This window comes from Bactrocera neohumeralis, chromosome 5 (assembly GCF_024586455.1).
Source record: "Bactrocera neohumeralis isolate Rockhampton chromosome 5, APGP_CSIRO_Bneo_wtdbg2-racon-allhic-juicebox.fasta_v2, whole genome shotgun sequence".
Lineage (NCBI taxonomy): Eukaryota > Metazoa > Arthropoda > Insecta > Diptera > Tephritidae > Bactrocera > Bactrocera neohumeralis.
The window spans coordinates 63,105,724-63,125,922 of NC_065922.1; the positions used below are offsets into that span (position 1 = coordinate 63,105,724).

Consider the following 20,199-nt stretch of genomic DNA (forward strand, 5'->3'; position numbering starts at 1 on the left):
GTCGGATCGACTTGAAATTTTGTGTGTGTATACTCAGATATATATATGTATATGTATATTAAGAAAACGCAAAAAAAAAAAAATCGATTTGTTGAAAATCCTAACTGTATATAACCCCCTAAACGAACAATCATTATTAAAGTTACTTCCGACTGTCAAAAGATAGCAAGAAAGAAACCACAATATTCTGATAACGGTACACACACTGATCTCGTCCAGTGTTAGTGACAGCTTTATTAATATGAAAAGTCAGAACGTAAAGAGTCATTTGATTAGACGCTAGTGACTTTGAAAACAAAAATAATAATTTTTTTTCAACTTTATTTTACTATATGAGTAAGTAAGGATAAGTTACAACTCAGTTTGGATATTTAGATCTTTTATTTGACAAATGAGCAAATAAAAGAAAAATTATATCTTTCTGTGACCAAACGACACCCAGCGCATGTTTTCAGAGAAACCCGATGCATAAAATGGAAGAAAACGGTCAGGCGTCCAAGCTTGCCAAAGGTACAAAGAAAAAAAGTCGGCATTTACACAAAAGTATACGCACTGGAAGAAGGAGTGGGAATATGTCATATTTCGGACGAGATAATTCAATCCTGATAGTCCTTTAGCTCTTGGCGAAGAGGGGGAATTTTCGCTTTTTTATGGCTATGCTTGGAGGACATTAATATTAGACAAACTCTTGTCCAATTATGCGATGGAGCCACTGTATATACCAAGCTTTATTACGATACCTCAGTTTCTGCTCAAGTTACAGTTTGCATGGACGGACGACCGGATTTCAACTCTTCTCATCATCCTGATCATTTACATGCATATATGTACATAAGTATATACTATACATAACTCCTATATCTAACTCGATTACTCTGTAGCAACATGTTACAAAAGTATAAAAATGCAAGTGCGATTAGTCAAATGTCTATGACTGTATATGTACATATGTAAAGCAAGCGGCTTCATATTGTTCAAGATACATATAAAAACATAGACTGGTTAAAATAAACAAATATATGAATTGTTTACTATTTTATTGTCAAATAAGCGTATGTCAAATGCTCATTTGATTTTGTTGAATATACATTATTTTTCATTCAATATAAATTTTTTTTTTCATTTTTGAAAATTTGACAATTTTTTTTTAAATGAATAAAAAAAAAATCGGCCCACTCCGGAATTAGCAGGGATAGTTGTCAAATTAATTGAAGTTTTTTTGAGAAAAAAAATGGCGAACTTTCAAAAAATGGCAAACTTCCAAAAACTGACGATTTTACTTAAAAAAACCGATTATTTTATATAATTGATCGTGTTAAATTTTTTTCGTGTATTTTTTCGAAAAGTTTAGTCAAAAACAAAAAGTTTTTTTAAAAAAAGGTCCCCAAAAGTCAATTTCTACAAAAGTTATAGCTATTTGAAAATAAAAAGCCATTTTTTTGAAAAATTCATAACTTTTTTTGAAGTTGGACAAAAAATTTTGAAAAAATTCTCAAAAATGTTTTTCAAAGGGTAGAAAAGATTCAGCAAAATCTAAAGGGGTCGGGTTCAAAAGTGGTCGATTTGGTATGGAATACCCCATATACATATATAAATAATCAGGATGACGGAGAAAAGTTGAAATCCGATTGATTGTCTGTCTGTCCGTCCGTCCGTCCGAGTAAAAATTGAGATATCTCGATGAAGCTTCGTTCGTAGATGGGCGTAATTGGACCACTGCCTCGCCCGCAAGTCGCGATTGAGCACTGAATTAAGATATAAAGCTGCAATTTGGTACAGGATCCCCGTAGCAAGGTGCACATGTGAACAAAAATTTTTTGAGTACAGATATTATATGAACTTCTACCTACAGTGTGTAAATGGATGAAATAGGAGAATAACTCCGCTCCCTCCACATACAAAACTACGAAAAGCGCGATAAATCAATAGCTAAATACAGCAGAGATATTAAATTTTAGCCCCGAGTTGGTATGAGGGAGATTTATAGGAACCGGTATAAAAATTGGACAATGGGCGTGGCACCGCTCTTTTTTTGGTGAAATCCCATATCTCGGTACCCGACCAACTGATCACATGGCATTCTTCTTATATTATTTTGTAACATTGTGAAAATGGACGAAATCGCAAAACAACCACGCCTACTTCCCATATAACACAGATTTATACTTCACTTGATTCGTTCAGTTTCCAGTACATAAATCAAGAAGCATTAATATAACGGGATAAAATTTTGCGCCTTCGTCCAATTTTTCTACATACTCTCGGATGTGAAAGTTTATGTCTCTGACATATTTAGTTACTGATTTATTGCTGTTTAAGTAGTTCATAACAGTACCGTTATATGGGAAGTGAGCGGGATTATCTTGCGATTTAGCCCTATTTACGGACGGTAGATATGAGTTCTTATAGTACTATTTGTGCTAGGCAAATTTGGTTGTTTTGCGATTAATCGACTAATATCTTGCAATTAATTATATTTTCTTGCAATTAATGATTTAATCTTTTTTTTACCTCCATAGTGGTACCATACACTCCTCTGCTTTCAGAAACTTTTGAGGCTCATATTAACGTTAAATACTCCACAATGTGAAATGCATAAAATATATTTAAATATGTAACGAAAATTATGAAATACATGTACATATGTACATACAAGTATATCAAACGGGACGGCAATGAGCAGTTTTGAGAATCTAACATTTGCCCTTCTCGACCGTTATTCAACCGTCACCCATCTTGCAGTGCACTTGGAAAACGACCAGAGGTCTTCATATACTGCTCAGAATGCGGCACAATTAGCAGCTAACCCGCCAAATACCATTCTTACAGCGTTTTTAAATTATGTGCAGAAGATCAGTTTGCTAAGACGTTGTTATATCCAGAAGTTCCGCAGTACTACACGTGTAATGTATCAAAAAAACGATTCTATTAAAGGAAACAAGGTCTTGAATTACCTGGAACTGTGATGCTCTTGGTATAGTACAGCCTAACAACGCTGAATGTTTTTACTTAAAAATGCTTCTACATGTCGTGAAAAGACCAAAATCATTTGAAGGGTTGAGAACTGTTGAAGGGGAGGTTTGCTCAACATATCGCTCAGCATGACAGAAGCTAGGACTTCTAGAAGATGTTCAATGCCAAATGCCATTCATTCATTTTCTGAATATTCATTTATGAATACGCCAGGACATCACTCCGTAACATTCCCTGAAAACTTCAACAACTTGACTGAATCGAGAAATGATGTCGTTAACAAGGCTTCAAGGCAATCTAACCAAAAAATGTGTAAAGGGAGGAATTTTTTGCCTCGTTCAAGACGACAAATAAAATATATAAAACAATGATAATTTAAAAAAACACCGACTCATCAGATTTTATCATCGTCCATGGCAGGACAGGGATGATGAATAACTTATATGTAGAGTTTGACCTTTGTTCATCGAGAGAGGACTTTACTTCTCACTAAAGTAGCATCTGTTGAAAAGAGTTATTCTGCGTTGGGTTTTGAGGCTGACATTGTTGTTGGTGTTAATACTGGTTGCAAGATAGACGCAATTATCGACGACTTTGAAGTTATGACTGTCAACAATGAAGTGGGAGCCAAGTCGAGAGCGACGATCGTTTGTTTGATGCCAGGAGATATTTCGTCTTGCTCTCGTTCACAACCAGACCCATATGCTTCGCTTCATTATTCAGAACTAACGGTGCGGTTTTTGAGGCCAATTATACCAATATCATCGGCTTACGCCTTTCTACTTCTTTTAAAATGAAACATGGCACACAGTGCAGCTTAATACCTTACCTTCATGAAAGTTAATATAAATAAATAATTTCTTGTTATTTAATACAATACTATTTTCTAGAGTATATAAATCTGGTTCAATTAGTATCCTCTACTTTCATATACTATAACAATTTGTTATCACTTTAAAATAATTCACTCTCAGAAAGGTGCCCACAAAAAGCTGTTCCAATCACTTACTAATTCCTTTTACACTTATTTTACAATGAAATTCTTGTTGGTATTATTTGGAACTGATTCATAAAAGTTCCCCTAAGTGTGAACTTTGGTATAGTCTTTACCAAAAACAAAAATTGTAAATTTATCCAAACTTTCAATTCAAACCATTGTCAAAAATTATCATAACCTCTATAGTTATGAGCCCAGCAAATGCAAACAAAAACAAGTAAGGAAGGGCTAAGTTCGGGTGTCACCGAACATTTTATACTCTCGCATGATAAAGTGATAAACGAGATTTCATTATCCGTCATTTACATATTTTTCAAATACCGTATTTTTGTAAAGTTTTATTCCGCTATAATCATTGGTTCCTAATGTATGTATATATATATTATACAGAGAAGGCACCAGATGGAATTCAAAATAGCGTTATATTGGAAGAAGGCGTGGCTGTTAACCGATTTCACCCATATTTCGTACATGTTATCAGGGTGTTAGGGAAATATTATATACCGAATTTCATTGAAATCGGTGTAGTAGTTCCTGAGGTATGGTTTTTGGTCCATAAGTGGGCGACGCCACGCCCATTTTCAATTTAATTCATTTCTTCCGTAAAATTTAGTGTTTCTGACGTTTTTTGTTAGTCGGTTAACGCACTTTTAGTGATTTTCAACATAACCCTTGTATGGGAGGTGGGCGTGGTTATTATCCGATTTCTTCCATTTTTGAACTGTATATGGAAATGCCTAAATGAAACGACTCTATAGAGTTTGGTTGACATAGCTATAGTAGTTTCCGAGATATGTACAAAAAACTTAGTAGGGGCGGGGCCACGCTCACTTTTCCAAAAAAATTACGTCCAAATATGCCCCTGCCTAATAAATTTAACTTTAATATCTTTATTTATGGCTTAGTTATGACACTTTATAGGTTTTTGGTTTCCGCCATTTTGTGGGCGTGGCAGTGGCCGATTTTGCCCATCTTCGAATTTAATCTTTTTATGGAGCCAAGAAATACGTGTACCAAATTTCATCATGATATCTCAATTTTTACTCAAGTTACAGCTTGCACTGACGGACGGACGGGACGGATGGACGGACAGACGGACGGACAGACAGACAACCGGATTTCAACTCTACTCGTCACCCTGATCACTTTGGTATATATAACCCTATAACTGACTCTTTTAGTTTTAGGACTTACAAATAACCGTTATGTGAACAAAACTATAATACTCTCCTTAGCAACTTTGTTGCGAGAGTATAAAAATATAAAAAATATGCTAGTATATAACATAAGTTACTAAAGAGAAGATACAAAGTGTAGCTTTCTTCGCCATTTCTCTACTCGCTACCTTTACGCGTTGCTCTCATGTAAACAAATTACATAAATTTAAATTGCAAAAGCAATAAAAATTGCGAGTTGAATTGATATAAGAGAGTGTGCAGATATTTTATTAAAATCGTATAACCGCTTTCTTCAATGATACCAAGTTTTGCTATTGTGAACGACTCTTATGACAAATTACTCTCAGAATTTAACATTTATAAATTGATTTTCAAACATCAAAATATAAGCGCAACAAACTACGTATGCGGTAAAGGTTATGTTCGCGTAGGGTTTCACCGCAAGTGCTACTAGTTTGTGTGAACTACTGGTATAGTTTGTTCGATTCACTACTGTCCAACGCATGGTAAAGATAATTGTGAGAATATTATAATGAAAAAACATTCAATAAGTCACGTTTTCCCTATGCTCAATCGGAAGAAAATTATTATTGATGCAGAATCCGAAATTTTTTTATGCTTTCATAAGAAATGTAAAAACCAAGAGCTATTGCACAAGTATCTCAAAGCTCTAAGATAAATGTTTTACTTTAACACTGAAGCGGACTTTGAGTGCTACCGTATTTGACGAATGTAAATATGTATGTATGTCAGTAGATTTTTTAGTATTTTTTATCATTTCATCAAACGGTGAATGAAAACACGTGCATAGTGACAGTATGCACACATATACACATTGGCGAGTTCAACTTCTTCACCACTTTTGCACTTTTACCAGCGAAAGCTCAAATGAGTTCCTACAAAACACAAAAGGCAGAAGGTAAAAGAACAAAGAAAATACGAATCACAAAGTCAACACAAAATGTAACACAATAGCTAATACGTATATTCTAACAATAACAACAATAATAATTTCCAATGCACATTCGTCACACGACACCAAAGCTCGCACCAGCGATGCGTCTGATACAGCACACATATACATACATTAAATATATACATAGGTACATGTATGCAGGTAGATGTGCCGAAGTGCATTCGGCGCAACTCGTAAGGTATTTACAAGGCAAAGCAAAAACTATATTAAAAATAAGAGCAAAACAAACAATAAAGCAAAAACCCGCAAATGCAATATCATTGCAAAAGTTCTAACGCTTACGCGACGCAGATGTAAATTTTTTATACGTCCATTGCATGCAGAGAACTGCAGTTACTGCTGCTATGGGCCAATGCGATCATTACAGTCACTACACCTAACGACGACCGAAAGCAATTAGCACGATTACTGCTTGAGCATATGTATGTACGTGGGTTACTTTGCTTGGCTTTTGGCTCTCGCCAGCAATTGAAACCACCACGGCGTTGTGAGATGAAGTTTCTGCCATTTTCAGACATTTCGACCGTCATCACCCCTCGGCTTTGCCCTTACGGCAGTAGGAACTTTTTCCCTTAGCCATTGTGCTTTTGCGTACGTTAAGGCTTACAGTAAATGCAACGCGCAGTTATTTGTTTCATGATGACGTCATATTTTGCATTCTCTCAAGCTTTTGCGACGGCGGTGGCAACAAAGGGGTGCACACAATATACTCGCAACTTTTGCTGTGCAGCGCAAGTGTTTGCTTGCACGTAGAAACGCCTACATACCTCTAACTGCAGTTGGACGCCGACAGTGACTTTGGCATTGCACAGTGGAGCGATGCGTAATAAATCTAAGGTAAATATAAATATGTTACATATTATGAAATATAGAAAAACACTACAAAAATATCTTATTACAGTTTATTATTATTACTAATATATTATTATAAGTTTCCATTGCTCTGACCTTTGTTTACATTAATCCTTTAATAAATCCTGCATAAAGCTGCAAGTTTACAACCCATACAGATTATCAATTGTGTGATATAGCTAATTTCTTAAGTTAGAAAACGATTAAATAACTTTTTCTAGGCGTTATAGTATAGAAATCTCCAAAAGATTCTTTAGTGTTCGAATTAAACTCTACTTATTAACCCGCAGTGGGAAATAATCGTAACTTTGCTTCGGTGTGTTTCGTGTACGATTTAATTATATCACGAAGTTTGTAACACTCAGAAGAAAAGTCGTAGTGAGTCGATTTAGTCATGTCCGTCTGTATATACTCGAACTAGTCCCGCAGTTTTTGAAGTATCAATTTGGAATTTTGCGCTCGTTCTTTTCTTCCCCAAGAAGTTGATAATTTGTCAGTACCGCCGATATCAGTGAGTTTTTCGTGGTTTGCGATGTCGAAATTTGTTGAGCAAAGAATTTGCATTAAATTTTGTTTACGGAATCAATTTTCTGCTGCGGATACGTTGAGGATGGTGCAGAAAGCCTTTGGTGATGAGGCTATGTCTAAAAAAAATGTTTACAAGTGGTGTAGTGAGTTCCAAGCCGGCCGTGAACGTGTCGAAGACGAAGAGCGTCCAGGGCGACCATCAACCTCAACCGACGAAGCCACGTTCAACAAATCAAAGATTTGATGTTGAAAAACCGTCGATTAACAATTAGAGACCTTGCTGATGAAGTTGGCATATCGAAAGGCTCAGCCAATACCATTTTGAAGGATGTTTTGGGCCTCAAGCGCGTCAAATCTCGACTGGTACCGAAAACATTGAATTTTTTGAAAAAAAGGCGTCGCGTTGAAGTGTGTGAAACGATGCTTTGCGACTACCAGGGTGCCATGAAACGCATTATAACTGGCGATGAGACTTTGATCTATGCTTACGACCCCGAAACAACCGATCAATCGAGCGAATATCGTGCAAAAAGAGAGCCGAGACCAAAAAAATAGCGCCACAGTCGCTCAAAAATCAAAGTCATGTTGACTGTTTTCTTCGATTATCGTGGTGTTGTGCATTATGAATTCCTTCCAACCGGTCAAACAGTCAGCAAGGAATATTATTTAAACGTTATGCGTCGTTTGCGTAACGCTATCCGGCTAAAAAGGGCGGAATTGTGGAAAGACAATTCTTGGTTTTCACACCACAATCATGCACCATCCCATACTGCCCTCGTAATTCGTGATCATTTCGCCAAAAAATCAACCCATATCGTTCCGCAACCACCGTATTCACCTGATCTGGCGCCGTGCGACTTCTGGCTGTTCACCAAGCTCAAAAGACCGCTCCGGGGACACCGTTTTTATACGATAGAGGAGATTCAAGCCGCAGCGAAGACGGAACTGAAGGCCATCCCGGAAAGTGACTACAACCAGTGTTTCAAAGATTGGAAAATCCGTTGGCATAAGTGCATAAAGAATTTTCAAAATAAATACAATGTCACCTTATTTTTTGGGCACAGTAGTATGTCTTCACGAAATTTTGCATGGACCATAGATTTACAGATCAGATCACTATAGCATATATCTGCTGTGCCGCTCAAAATCAAGTTCTTGTATGGAAATTTTTTTATTTATGGATGGTAGAATACCTTCGATGCAACAGAAGTTAACGTTTTTCTTGTTTTCTTGTTTGTTTATCTCGTATTTAAAAAAATATAGTCGTTAGTTGTTATGTTCAAGCTAATATGAATTGATCTATTATTGTCGGTCCGCTAGATGTTAAATAACTTTTAAATACTAAGAAGAATGGACGGAACATTTACTTGTTCAGCGAATGTCAAACTATGCCGTGCACAATGCGGACAATGTTTTGTCAGGAAACCGTTTAAGAAATATTGATTACTTTAGAGCTGGAACGGATGACGATTTTTTAATTAAAAAAACTTGGAAAAATTAGATTTTTAATTTTAAACAAAAGTCGGAATTAAAAATTTAACTTCTGATTAAGAATTAAATTTTCATTTTTTAATTACGATGTGCGATTAGATTTTGAATTTATATTCCAAAATTTTTGCGATTAAAAATGATAAAATATGTGTATGTATATAAATCGTAGATTTGCCGTCCAGTGATCTAGAGTATTATAGATAATGGCCCAATGCGAGTTATTCTTCAAAATGGTATAAAACAAATTACGCTAACCCGAAAAAATTTTAAATGTAATCCAATTTCGTTTTTTTAATTCTTTAGTATATGCTTGGTATAATTTCTTGGGACAAATTTAAATAATTTTACGAAAAAACACCAACAGTTAATTTTTAATCCTTCTTTCTGGCACTATTTTTCATGATTTCGAAAACTAAGCTGTATAATTAAAAAACATAGTTTTGAAAAAAAGACATTTTAAGTAAGTTTTAAACTCAGAAACGAGAGCGCCTTGAACCCTTACTAACTATTTTCAGAGAATATTTCTAAGATATTATACATACTTAAAATGCAAAATCAACCTCGTTGTTTTGAAAGTTCTGACTACTCATTCCTTAAGCGGTATGTATCCGGCAGGAGAGCTATAAGCAAGTTCTTTCAAAAATTTGTTCGCAAAAAAATTAACAAAATCCATAACTCTCTCTATTGGGTTGGAAAATGTATTATATGAGCATACAAGGACCCATTTTAGCCTCCAAATGAACGACAATGGATTATTATTAGCGTTCACATGTTTCTGCAAACGTTCCCACTGTGCCACTATTTTGGCTTACGGCGCGTTCTTCGTGCTGACTGAATGGTGCCGCTGTTGTCGTTGCATTTGCGTTTGCTGTTGCCATTTGAGATTGCAGTAGTAGTCGTCGTTGTTGGGGCGCCGCTGTCGCCAATGCAGCTTTTTCAGTTTTCGCTTAACGCTCGTTCAGTCAAGTTGATTTTGCTGCATCGTCGTTTACTATTTAATTCGCGTCGCATACAAATACAAACAAACACTGCAAAAAACATATATATACACATACACACTAACACACGTGCATTCAATTATTATCTGTGCCGCACCGCACCGCGCAACACTTTGCGCACCAAATGCAAACGAGGGCAGCCATCGTCTGAGTGACTATTGGTGTACTACATATATTGTGGTGTTAAGACGATAACAGGTGCGACACAGGGCGCGCGAATACGGTGCGCGAGCGGTCAGTGCACATTTGGCGGACGGGTATCATCATCAGCAACATCAGGCGTCGGCAACGCACACGTCGTCGTCGTCCGCCGTTTGTACGCCAGCGACGCGCATCTAGTGTTGCGACATCGGCTATCAGCATGGCGCGCAAGGATGATCCCGTCCTGAATGTGCGCTTTGTGCAATTGGTCGAAAACCATCCGTGCCTTTGGAACTCAACGCTGCCAGCCTACAGCAAGAAGGACGAAACCCAAAAGGCCTGGCAGGAGGTGGCCAATGAAACAAAAGATAATGGTATGTAAGCATTGTTTGCCTGTTGGCTGGCGCCGTCGCAGCTGCTCCCATTTCGTCTTTATTGCTAATAACCATAATTGTTGTTAGTGCTAACATTGTGGTTTCTATTATTTTTGTTGTACACACGAGTACGTACAAGTACACTCACGTATTCACTATTGCTATTATAATAATTTGCGTTTGCATTTTGTTGCTATTGTTGTTAATGCATTTTTTACTCATTTGTTATTGTTGTTGTCTATTTGTACGTGCATGCGGCGGAGCTTTCGCATTTGCTATGTAGTAATAGTGAGCTAGTAGCTAGAGCTCACAACAGTCGCAGAGCGCAGCGTAGAATTGCGTGCCGTTCGTTCTTCAAAGTTTTCGCTTTCGCATTCGCGATGCATGCGCTACACTGCGCTGCACTTCTACGCTCGTCATTCGTGTCGCGCACTCCCCACCCCACCACAGCGCGCACCGCAACGGCGACTGACGTACGCAACTTGATGATTGTCGCCCGCCTGTGTATGCAATACAAACACACATACATGTTGGTCAGTTGGCAATGGCAGCGCCCTCAATACGCTCAGTTACGTTGCCCAGAGCTGCGCCCCCAACTTCTTACAAAGTTGTTATTGTGAACTTTTTTGTCGTTTTTTTTTTTGCATTTTCGCAAGCGCGTGTGTGTGGCGGTCTGCGTGTGCCTACGACTGGGGCGTCACACCGTGTCGCTTCGTCAGCCGCCAGTCAATCGGTTTGTTTACTTGTTGCCGTGTTTTGCTGCATTTGCATGTGCGCCATGGTGCGCGCTATGGCTAGACGAGATGCGAAGCAAGGTGCGACAATGTTGGCACGCCAGCTGCAATTGCTGCAAAAGCTTTGCTTGCCTCTTTCGTGTATTGCATTCTCTGTGCTCGGAGCTTTTGTCATGTAATATGGTATGTGTGTATGTACGTACGTGCCCACTACCGCACTCGTACAATCGTCTATTGCCTCATATGAATTTCCTTAATCTGTACTCAAATTGTGACTCTCTGGCGCTCTCTGTTTGCAGTTGTTCTCAGACTTTTCCCTATACTTGGGGCTCATATTGCGCTGTTTGCGATTAGCGTTTGTGCACGAGCATTTAATTTGTTTTTAATTTATTGCTATTTTTTGTCGCGGTTACAAGAACCTCTATGAGTTTATTTGCATTGCGCAAAACGCGTTTACCGATATTCAGTAGAACAGCAGCATTCAATACGCTCATATATGGGAAATTTTTAAAATTTTGTAATTTACTGCTTTCTTTCAAACAAATTGAGCAGAATCTGGTAGTAAAAGCAGCCCAACAAGAGAAATAGAAGAATAGTAGAAATACAAACATATACATTAGAATTCTTTGAATCACTGCGGCGATAATAAACTTTTACACTTCCTTGGCTTTTTATCACATGTTTTATATCTGACCTCAGCGCAAAAGTTCCAACGATCGGGATTTTCATCAGCTGTGAAATTATAGAGCTATAATATACAGCTCTATACTTATATATAGCAACAAAAGGCAGGGTAGAAAAGCTCCTCAGTTCGGTGCAACACTTAAGCAACCGCTTTTCGCCCTTAACGCTTTTTACGCTGGCAGCATGTTGCGCAGAATATGATAGGAAGACAAAATGGATGGTTGACCGTCTGTCCATGAAAGCGATTGCTTGAGAAAAAAATTATGAATCTTAGTGAAACTCTGGCAACGAGTTTAATTACCATACGTTCCTCCTCCACCAGTTGGTATTATAGATAAACAAAACAAGAAAAAACGTTAACTTCGGCTGCACCGAATCTAATATACCCTTCACAGATTACATTGGTGCCTTAGAAAATAATTTATACTAAATTTCGTAAATATATCTTGTCAAATGCAAAATTTGTCCATACAATAACTTGATTCCGATCGTTCAGTTTGTATGGTAGCTATATGCTATAGTTAACCGATCTGACCAATTTCTTCGGAGGTTACATTGTTGCCTTAGAAAATAATCTATACCAAATTTGGTGAAGATACATTGTCAAATGTGAAAGTTTTCCATACAAGAACTTGATTCCGATCGTTCAGTTTGTATGGTAGCTACATGCTATACTTAACCGATCTGAACAATTTCTTCGGAGATTACATTGTTGCCTTAGAAAATAATCTGTACCGAATTTGGTGAAGATACATTGTCAAATGTGAAAGTTTTCCATACAAGAACTTGATTCCGATCGTTCAGTTTATATGGCAGCTATATGTTATAGTGGTCCGATATCGGCCGTTCCGACAAATGAGCAGCTTCTTGAAGAGAAAATGACGTTTGCAAAATTTCAAAACGATATCTTAAAAACTGAGGGACTCGTTCGTATGTACATACAGACAGACGGACATGGCTAAATCGACTCAGCTCAACATACTGATCATTTATATACTTATATACTTTATAGGGTCTCCGACGCTTCCTTCTGACAAACTTAATATACCCTGTTCAGGGTATAAAAATTAGCTAATTGCTGCGCCCGCCTTCCATCTCTAAAAGGTAAATCTAACACATGATTTATATTAAGCCTTCGATCTGTATCGCTATTGTCTATTGCCAAAACATTGTATGATCTACATATGTACTTTGTGATTATTCTGCACCCTTCAAAATTCTATGTGCCTATTCTGCTAATTTGTCTTTAACGTACTTATATCATACATAAAATATTGAAGAATTTTTTATGAATTGGAAGACACATCTATTGTTTTATTATCTTCAGGCGTTAAATTTGAATTTGCTGAAATGTTGAGTGCAAATGCCTCAACCTTAACTTTAGCGGTTTTATACCAATCTCAGCTATAATTACATATACATATAGCAACATTTCGTTTTGTAGGTAGGTACAAAGACTGTATTCAACTTCAGATTTTTTAAAAAATCTCCAGTTGCTTCATTTTTTATGTGTATACTAGAGGACCCGTCCACGTTTTACTGTGAGTGATACATAGTTAGTACTACTAATACCAAGTATATGGTTTTCATTATTTAGATTATGACTATTAGTTAAGAAGATATAGCATTGTTGGTGAACCAACTTGTGTTAGTTTACAAAAAAATTAATCAAAAAGAATGTCGTGCGTTAATAATGGTTTTTGGTGGGAAAATACTGTTGAATTTGGGCTAGTGGACTGCATATTATGAAACGGTTCTCAAGCGTGGTAAGACAAAAAACTCGGCTGGCAAGGTTATGGGATCAGTCTTATGGATTCAGTTGTGGGATCACGTGGTACATTATTCATCAAATGATTACTGAACCATTTTTAATTTATTGTACTGTGTATTTGGTTGCAGTTCTATTTTATATTTTTATTATTTTTTAGGAACGATTAGTTTGAAATTGTATGCATATAATAAAGGAAAACAATGTTTTGTTCTCGAAGGTAACTTTATTAATGAAGAAACAGTTCGAATAAAGGTTTACAATGAGCAAAACTTACAATTAGAATCCAAAGTGAGAGTATGGAACAATCTCCTGGTTTGTTGTTGTAATAATTTAAATCTATAATACAAAGTAATAACTAATAGTGAGAGAATTCGTTGTTATTGTAATTAAAGAACTTTAACTAAAATGCAATGACAAGAATGAGTTTGGTCAGAGAGATTAACTTAAGCTTAATATAAGTTGTTGGTAGTAAGGGCAATAGTATGTGACTATATACTCCATCGTTCCCGTTTAAATATTTCATTGCTCTGTGCAATGGTTCGAAAATATTTCTGTATATCTCAAATTATAATAGATCTTTATATCAATACTCCAATTATTCCGCTATATTTTTATGCTAAATATCGCGTTTGGTTTGTTATGAATGCATTTGCATCCTTCGCCTTTAATCTAGCAAAGTATCCGTAATGTCTTGACAATGAAAATGTCAATGCCATTTTTGTTGTGAGATTAAATAAATATATCTGACGGGTTTGTCCTAAAAAAACTGCCTGGTTCAGTAGCAAAATCAGTATAACTCATATTATAAGCATGTATGGATATGCAAATTCTTCTTCTTCTTCTTTACTGGCGTAGACACCGCTTACGCGATTATAGCCGAGTTAACAACAGCGCGCCAGTCATTCCTTCTTTTCGCTACGTGGCGCCAATTGGGTATTCCAAGCGAAGCCAGGTCCTTCTCCAATTGGTTCCTCTTCCTCTGCTTCCCCCGGCGGGTACTGCGTCGAATACTTTCAGAGCTGGAGTGTTTTCGTCCATCCGGACAACATGACCTAGCTAGCCTAGCCGCTGTCTTTTAATTCGCTGAACTATGTCAATGTTGTCGTATATCTCGTACAGCTCATCGTTCCATCGAATGCGATATTCGCTGTGGCCAATGCGCAAAGGACTATAAATCTTTCGCAGAACTTTTCTGTCGAAAACTCTGAACGTCGACTCATCAGTTGATGTTATCGTCCAAGCCTCTGCACCATATAGCCGGACGGGAATTATGAGCGACTTATAGAGTTTGACTTTTGTTCGGCGAGAGAGAACTTTACTTTTCAATTGCCTACTCAGTACGAAGTAGCATCTGTTGGCAAGAGCTATCCTGCGTTGGATTTCTAGGCTGATATTGTTGGTGGTGTTTATGCTGGTTCCCAAGTATACGAAACTATCTACAACTTCAAAGTTATGACTGTCAACAGTGACGTGAGAGCCAAGTCGCGAGAGCGACGACTGTTTGTTTGATGACAGGAGATTTTTCGTCTTGCCCTCGTTCACTACCAGACCCATTTGCCTTGCTTCCTTGTCCAGTCTGGAGAAAACAGAACTAACGGCGCGGGTGTTGAGACTGATGATATCAATATCATCGGCATACGCCAGCTCGCCTCTTATAAAAGATTGTACCTGCTCGATTAAGTTCTGCAGCTCGAATTATTTTCTCCAGCAGTAGATTGAAGAAGTCGCACGATAGGGAGTCGCCTTGTCTGAAATCTCGTTTGATATCGAACGGCTCGGAGAGGTCCTTCCCGATCCTGACGGAGCTTTTGGTGTTGCTCAACGTTAGTTAACACAGCCGTATTAGCTTAGCAGGCTTTTAGTTTGTGTCGAGCATCTGCCTACACGTACAATATAAGGCATTGCTAGCCTTTCTCACTCTTCCTTCCTCATTGTGCTTCCACAACAGTTTGCTTTTCAAGACTACCCAAAAGTAGGTGTGGTCCTTGAGAGAGTTGTGTCCCATATATCGAAGGGAACTTCCATGGTTGAATTTTGTGTTTTCTTGTGAACACAATCAGATCCGTTTTCTCCAGGTTCAACACCAGACCGGCTTGCGGTACCCAATTCTGGACTATATTGAGTATGTTGGTCATAATACTGCTAATGGACTGTAAACACCTACTCGTTATTAAGATTGCAATGTCGTTCGCATATGCCACTATCTTAGGGGCTTTGCCGTCGAAGTTCCTTAGCAGTTTATCCACCACTAATGTCCATAGAAGCGGAGATAGCACTCCACCTTGCAGAGTGCCTCTACAGGCTTCCTTAGTCATTCTAGCGTCGTTATATTCTGGTCCAATCCTTCTAGAGATCAAATACGAGTATCCGACTTTGTATAGCAGGATCAACACCTATTGACTGGATGCTATTCAGTCGAAAGCGTTACAAGAGCGTATTCCTTATATTCAAAACCCTTATTAAATACCATTGCATGGAATGCAGTCTCTACGATCTGCCTTTCGTGTATGTGTATTACGCTTTGGACAGTCACTGCGGTCTTAATGTGCACGTCCAAGACTTTCTCTATCGTTTTAGGCAGGAAGGAAGTTAAGCTTAAGTGAATGAACTCTTTAAATAGGTTGGGTTGTTTCTATCTGTTTTCGGTAAGAAAACTACCCTAGCCTCTGTCCATGAGTGACGGCGATATAATATGGTGTGCGATCCAAAACTCAGCCATGTTCAACTCGCAAAGGGGGAATATAACGAAAAAAACCTGCGCGAGTTGAACTCGGTCGGGTTTTGGAACGCAAATGCTGTGATGCTCACTTTTTTCCACGCACTCACTCAAAAAAAAAAAATAATAATAATTAAAAAACATCGCCGATTTAGGAGGAAACCAGGGAATCAATGCATTTTTCACGAAAATCAGTGAATCAGTGCCGAAGGTCAAATCATTGAATTCCCTAGCTGGACAAAACAGGATACTACTCCTTCACAGCTTGGATCATCAATGCATTTTTCACAAAAATCAGTGAATCAGCACACTGACTAGGATTTCTTATGAGTGCCGAAGGTCAAAATCAGCAAATCGTAACCCAATTCATGAATTTGTCCTTGTTTGACAAATCAAATTCAAATTCTGGGGGTAAATATGCTTTAATATGAACTTATGCATACAATTTCCGACGTGCTGTAACTTGCGCAAGTACTTATTTGGAAGTGGAACATAGCTGAACTTCCATTTCCAAAGTCATTCAAAATTTTAAAATTTTTCTGAAAGTCTTATTTTGAGCCAAAATGACAGACGGTTACTATAAAAGAAAACGAAGGAGTTGAGACTTTCTACTCTGGGTTTATTTAAGATTTATCACTGAAGAGCTTATTACTAGTTTTATTTGCTTTAAATGAGTTAAGCACACCAAGAGATGTTCATACATTTTTTCGCGTATTTTTGAACAAAAATCGCATTCGAAACTTATTTGCTATTTAATCCTGTTTTATTATATATTTAATTTGAACTTTTTAACTTCATGAATAAATCTATAATTATTCATTGAATCTTTCTCTCATTTGCAGTGCGAAATTGCCGCGAAAGATGGCGTACGATCCGAAGCAGTTTCTTGCGATCGTTGAAACTATCACGCACTAGTACTGGTCGAGGCAAACGCAAGTATTACCTCTCCAAATATCTGCAATTCTTAATACCTTACACAAAGACGCGCCTAAAGAATGTCAATGCGACACCGAGCATAATTGCACAGCGCAAAATAACACCGCAACCACCCATGACGCGCATCAATCACATACCATTGCCCATAGTCAGCAGTGATGACACCAAAGATTCCAATGGCACGGAAGTAGCAATAGCCGAAGAGGACGTTGTGGTTTCGCTACACGAAGGTACAGCAACCGCGACGCAGCAACAACGCATAACAGTGCAGCCACCAATGACAGCGCCGTGCGCCATACCAGTACCAGTCGTCATGCCGGCACCGACCGCCATCAAAACGGAGCATGGTGCCACAACGCCGGAACATGGACGATGTACAGCGACGGCCGTCAACAGCATGAATGCGTGTGCCATTGGCGGTGGCGTCAACAATAGCAGCGGTAATGCGGCGAACAGTAGTGCTTTTGCTGCAGCAACGGATACGCAACCAACTCCGCGTAGCGCATCCGCCGTCGATCTGACGGAATTTGCCGAGTGGATTAAAAGTAAAAATGAACATCATCGCCAATGTTTAATGCCCTCCTCACCTGATGCTGATCAATCATTTCTCAACAGCTTGCATCCATTTCTGAAGGAAATGTCCGGGAAACAGAACCGCCGCTTCCGGCAGAAGGTGGTAGCGCTGATTGATGCCATTCTGGATAATGCCGACTGAGGCGTACACACACACACATGCGATGCGTAACGTATAGCCGCAGATACGATGGTGATGAAGTTGAAGAGTGGATGTTGGCCGTAGTAGTGCTGGAGGTGCGAAACAGGAAAGGGAAAGTGAACGTGAACGTGAACGTGAAAGGGAATAAGAATGCAGCAGTGATAGAAAACGGTGTGGCCCGATTTGGAAGTGAGATGTGAATGCTTTATTTCTAATATCGAGGACTACAACTATAGTAAACCTTACGCACATGAACACACTTTTACCTAGCGCTTGAACGCACACAACCTACATACATACAATTAGACACTAATACATACATTATACTATACCTGCATGCACACCAAATATGTGTACTGTGAATATCTGTTGATTTTTATTAGAGAAAAATATTTTTTGTTTCCAGTGGAATTGAAATAAATGCTTTATTTTTTGTACTATTTGTTTTTGAAACTTTATATCAAGTAGTATGGTAAATCGAAACGAAATCGAAAAACGGATCCTTTTATTTAGGGCTTTCAGACTCGATTCCGCTAGAGCGATTGCGTTCAGTCACACAAAATGTGTGAAAAGGAAGAACTCCGACTGTACCGAAGCTATGATACATTATATAGTACTTCACAGGTTCAACTTGTTTTAAAAAATGGTTTTGAGCGGTCAGTTTATATGACAATCTGAACAATTTCTTCGAAGATCGTTTTGTTGCTTGGATAACAATATATGCCGAATTTCTTGAAGATACCTTGTCGATATGACAATGTTTTCCCATAAAAGAAATTAATTTTGATCGTTCAGATTGTATATCAGCTCCGAAAAATGAGTAACTTTTTGGGAAGGGCGTCTCCAACGTTTCCTTCTAGGCGTTACAAACTTTGTGGCAAACTTAATGCACCCTGTTCAGGAAATAATTAAACCAAAATATTAAAATGACGAAATATATTTCTTCAAAGAAATTTTCGTGTTAAGAAACGAAAGAGGAAGAAGCTACAAAGAATGGTAAAATTTTTTATACAGCCATCAAAATATGTTGTACCTCAGCTTAACTGAGCCTACCAACAATCAATTTCAGCAGTAAATGATTTCAAACTTCAGTTTCAATCGTTTCATCAGTTGAAAGCGGGTTAACTTTGTGTCCACTTAAATCTCGAAATGCACATGAATTGTGCAATGGGCAGGTTTCAGCAAAAATATGGACAAAACTCTTGTAAGTGATATGAATAAGGTATTTTTATGAAAAAAATTAACTAAAACATAAAAATATAATATTTAGTTAAATATCGGTAAGTAAAAATCGAGATATCTTGATGAAACTTGGTATACGCTTTTCTTGGCAAAAAAATAGAGTTCGTAGATAATCTAAACTGACCACTGTCACGCCCACAAAACGCCATTAATCGAAAACGTGTAAAGTTTCATAAGCCCCAAATCAAGATATAGAACTGTACTTGGGCATAGCAGATCGCAGAAGCAAGCGGGCTAAAAGTTAAAAAAATGGTGTGGCCATCAATTTGACACTAATGTACATATCCCCTAAACCACTTAAGCTACAATTACCAAGTTCGCTGACAATAAATCGCTTCAGCACCCCTATCGACACTGTAAAAATTGATGAAATCGGAAGATAACCCCTCCACTCTCTATATAATGATGCAGTAAAATCGACTAAAAGAGCGATAAATCAATGACTAAATACTTGTATGTCAGAGACATACAATTTTACACCCGAGATAGTGTGAGAGGGCCTCATAGAAGCCAGGATAAAAATTGGACCCAAGCGCGTGGCACGGCCTACTTTTAGGTTAGATCCCATATATCGGGACCCGCCCGACTGATTTCGACTAAATTTAGTCCGTGGCATTTTTCTCATATTTCTATATCACAGTGCGAAAATGAGCGAAATTCGACTACAACCACGCTTACTTACCATAAAGAACAATTTTAAATTGCTTTGATTCTCCTACTTTCCAGTATAGTACAAATCAAGCAGCAATTAATATAACGGGATATAACTTTGCACCAAAAATGTCTTTAAAGTATGCCATCTTATGACCAAAAATTGTTGAAATTCAACCTGTCAAGTCTGTTTAAAATCCTAGGTAGCGAATATGTGGACCCCAATATCTATAACTGACTAA

At 37.9% G+C, this 20,199-nt stretch overlaps 1 protein-coding gene across 1 annotated transcript; it reads left to right on the top strand.

The window, feature by feature from the left end:
- The first annotated feature begins 6,036 nt into the window (after nt 1-6,036).
- LOC126759338 (uncharacterized) lies at nt 6,037-18,501 on the top strand. Its single transcript, XM_050474072.1, has 3 exons — nt 6,037-6,067; nt 10,182-10,508; nt 17,256-18,501. The coding sequence occupies exons 1-3, from the start codon at nt 6,037-6,039 to the stop codon at nt 18,062-18,064; spliced, it is 1,167 nt and encodes a 388-aa protein (XP_050330029.1). The 3' UTR covers nt 18,065-18,501.
- The last annotated feature ends 1,698 nt before the right edge of the window (nt 18,502-20,199 follow it).

What these genes read in the sequence shown, in the direction of transcription:
- LOC126759338 (XM_050474072.1), top strand. Translation starts at nt 6,037, where the DNA reads ATGAGTTCCTACAAAACACAAAAGGCAGAAG. An exon ending in CAAAACACAAAAGGCAGAAG is followed by an intron (nt 6,068 to 10,181) that starts GTAAAAGAACAA and finishes TGTGGTGTTAAG; the next exon opens with ACGATAACAGGTGCGACACA. An exon ending in CAATGAAACAAAAGATAATG is followed by an intron (nt 10,509 to 17,255) that starts GTATGTAAGCAT and finishes TCTCATTTGCAG; the next exon opens with TGCGAAATTGCCGCGAAAGA.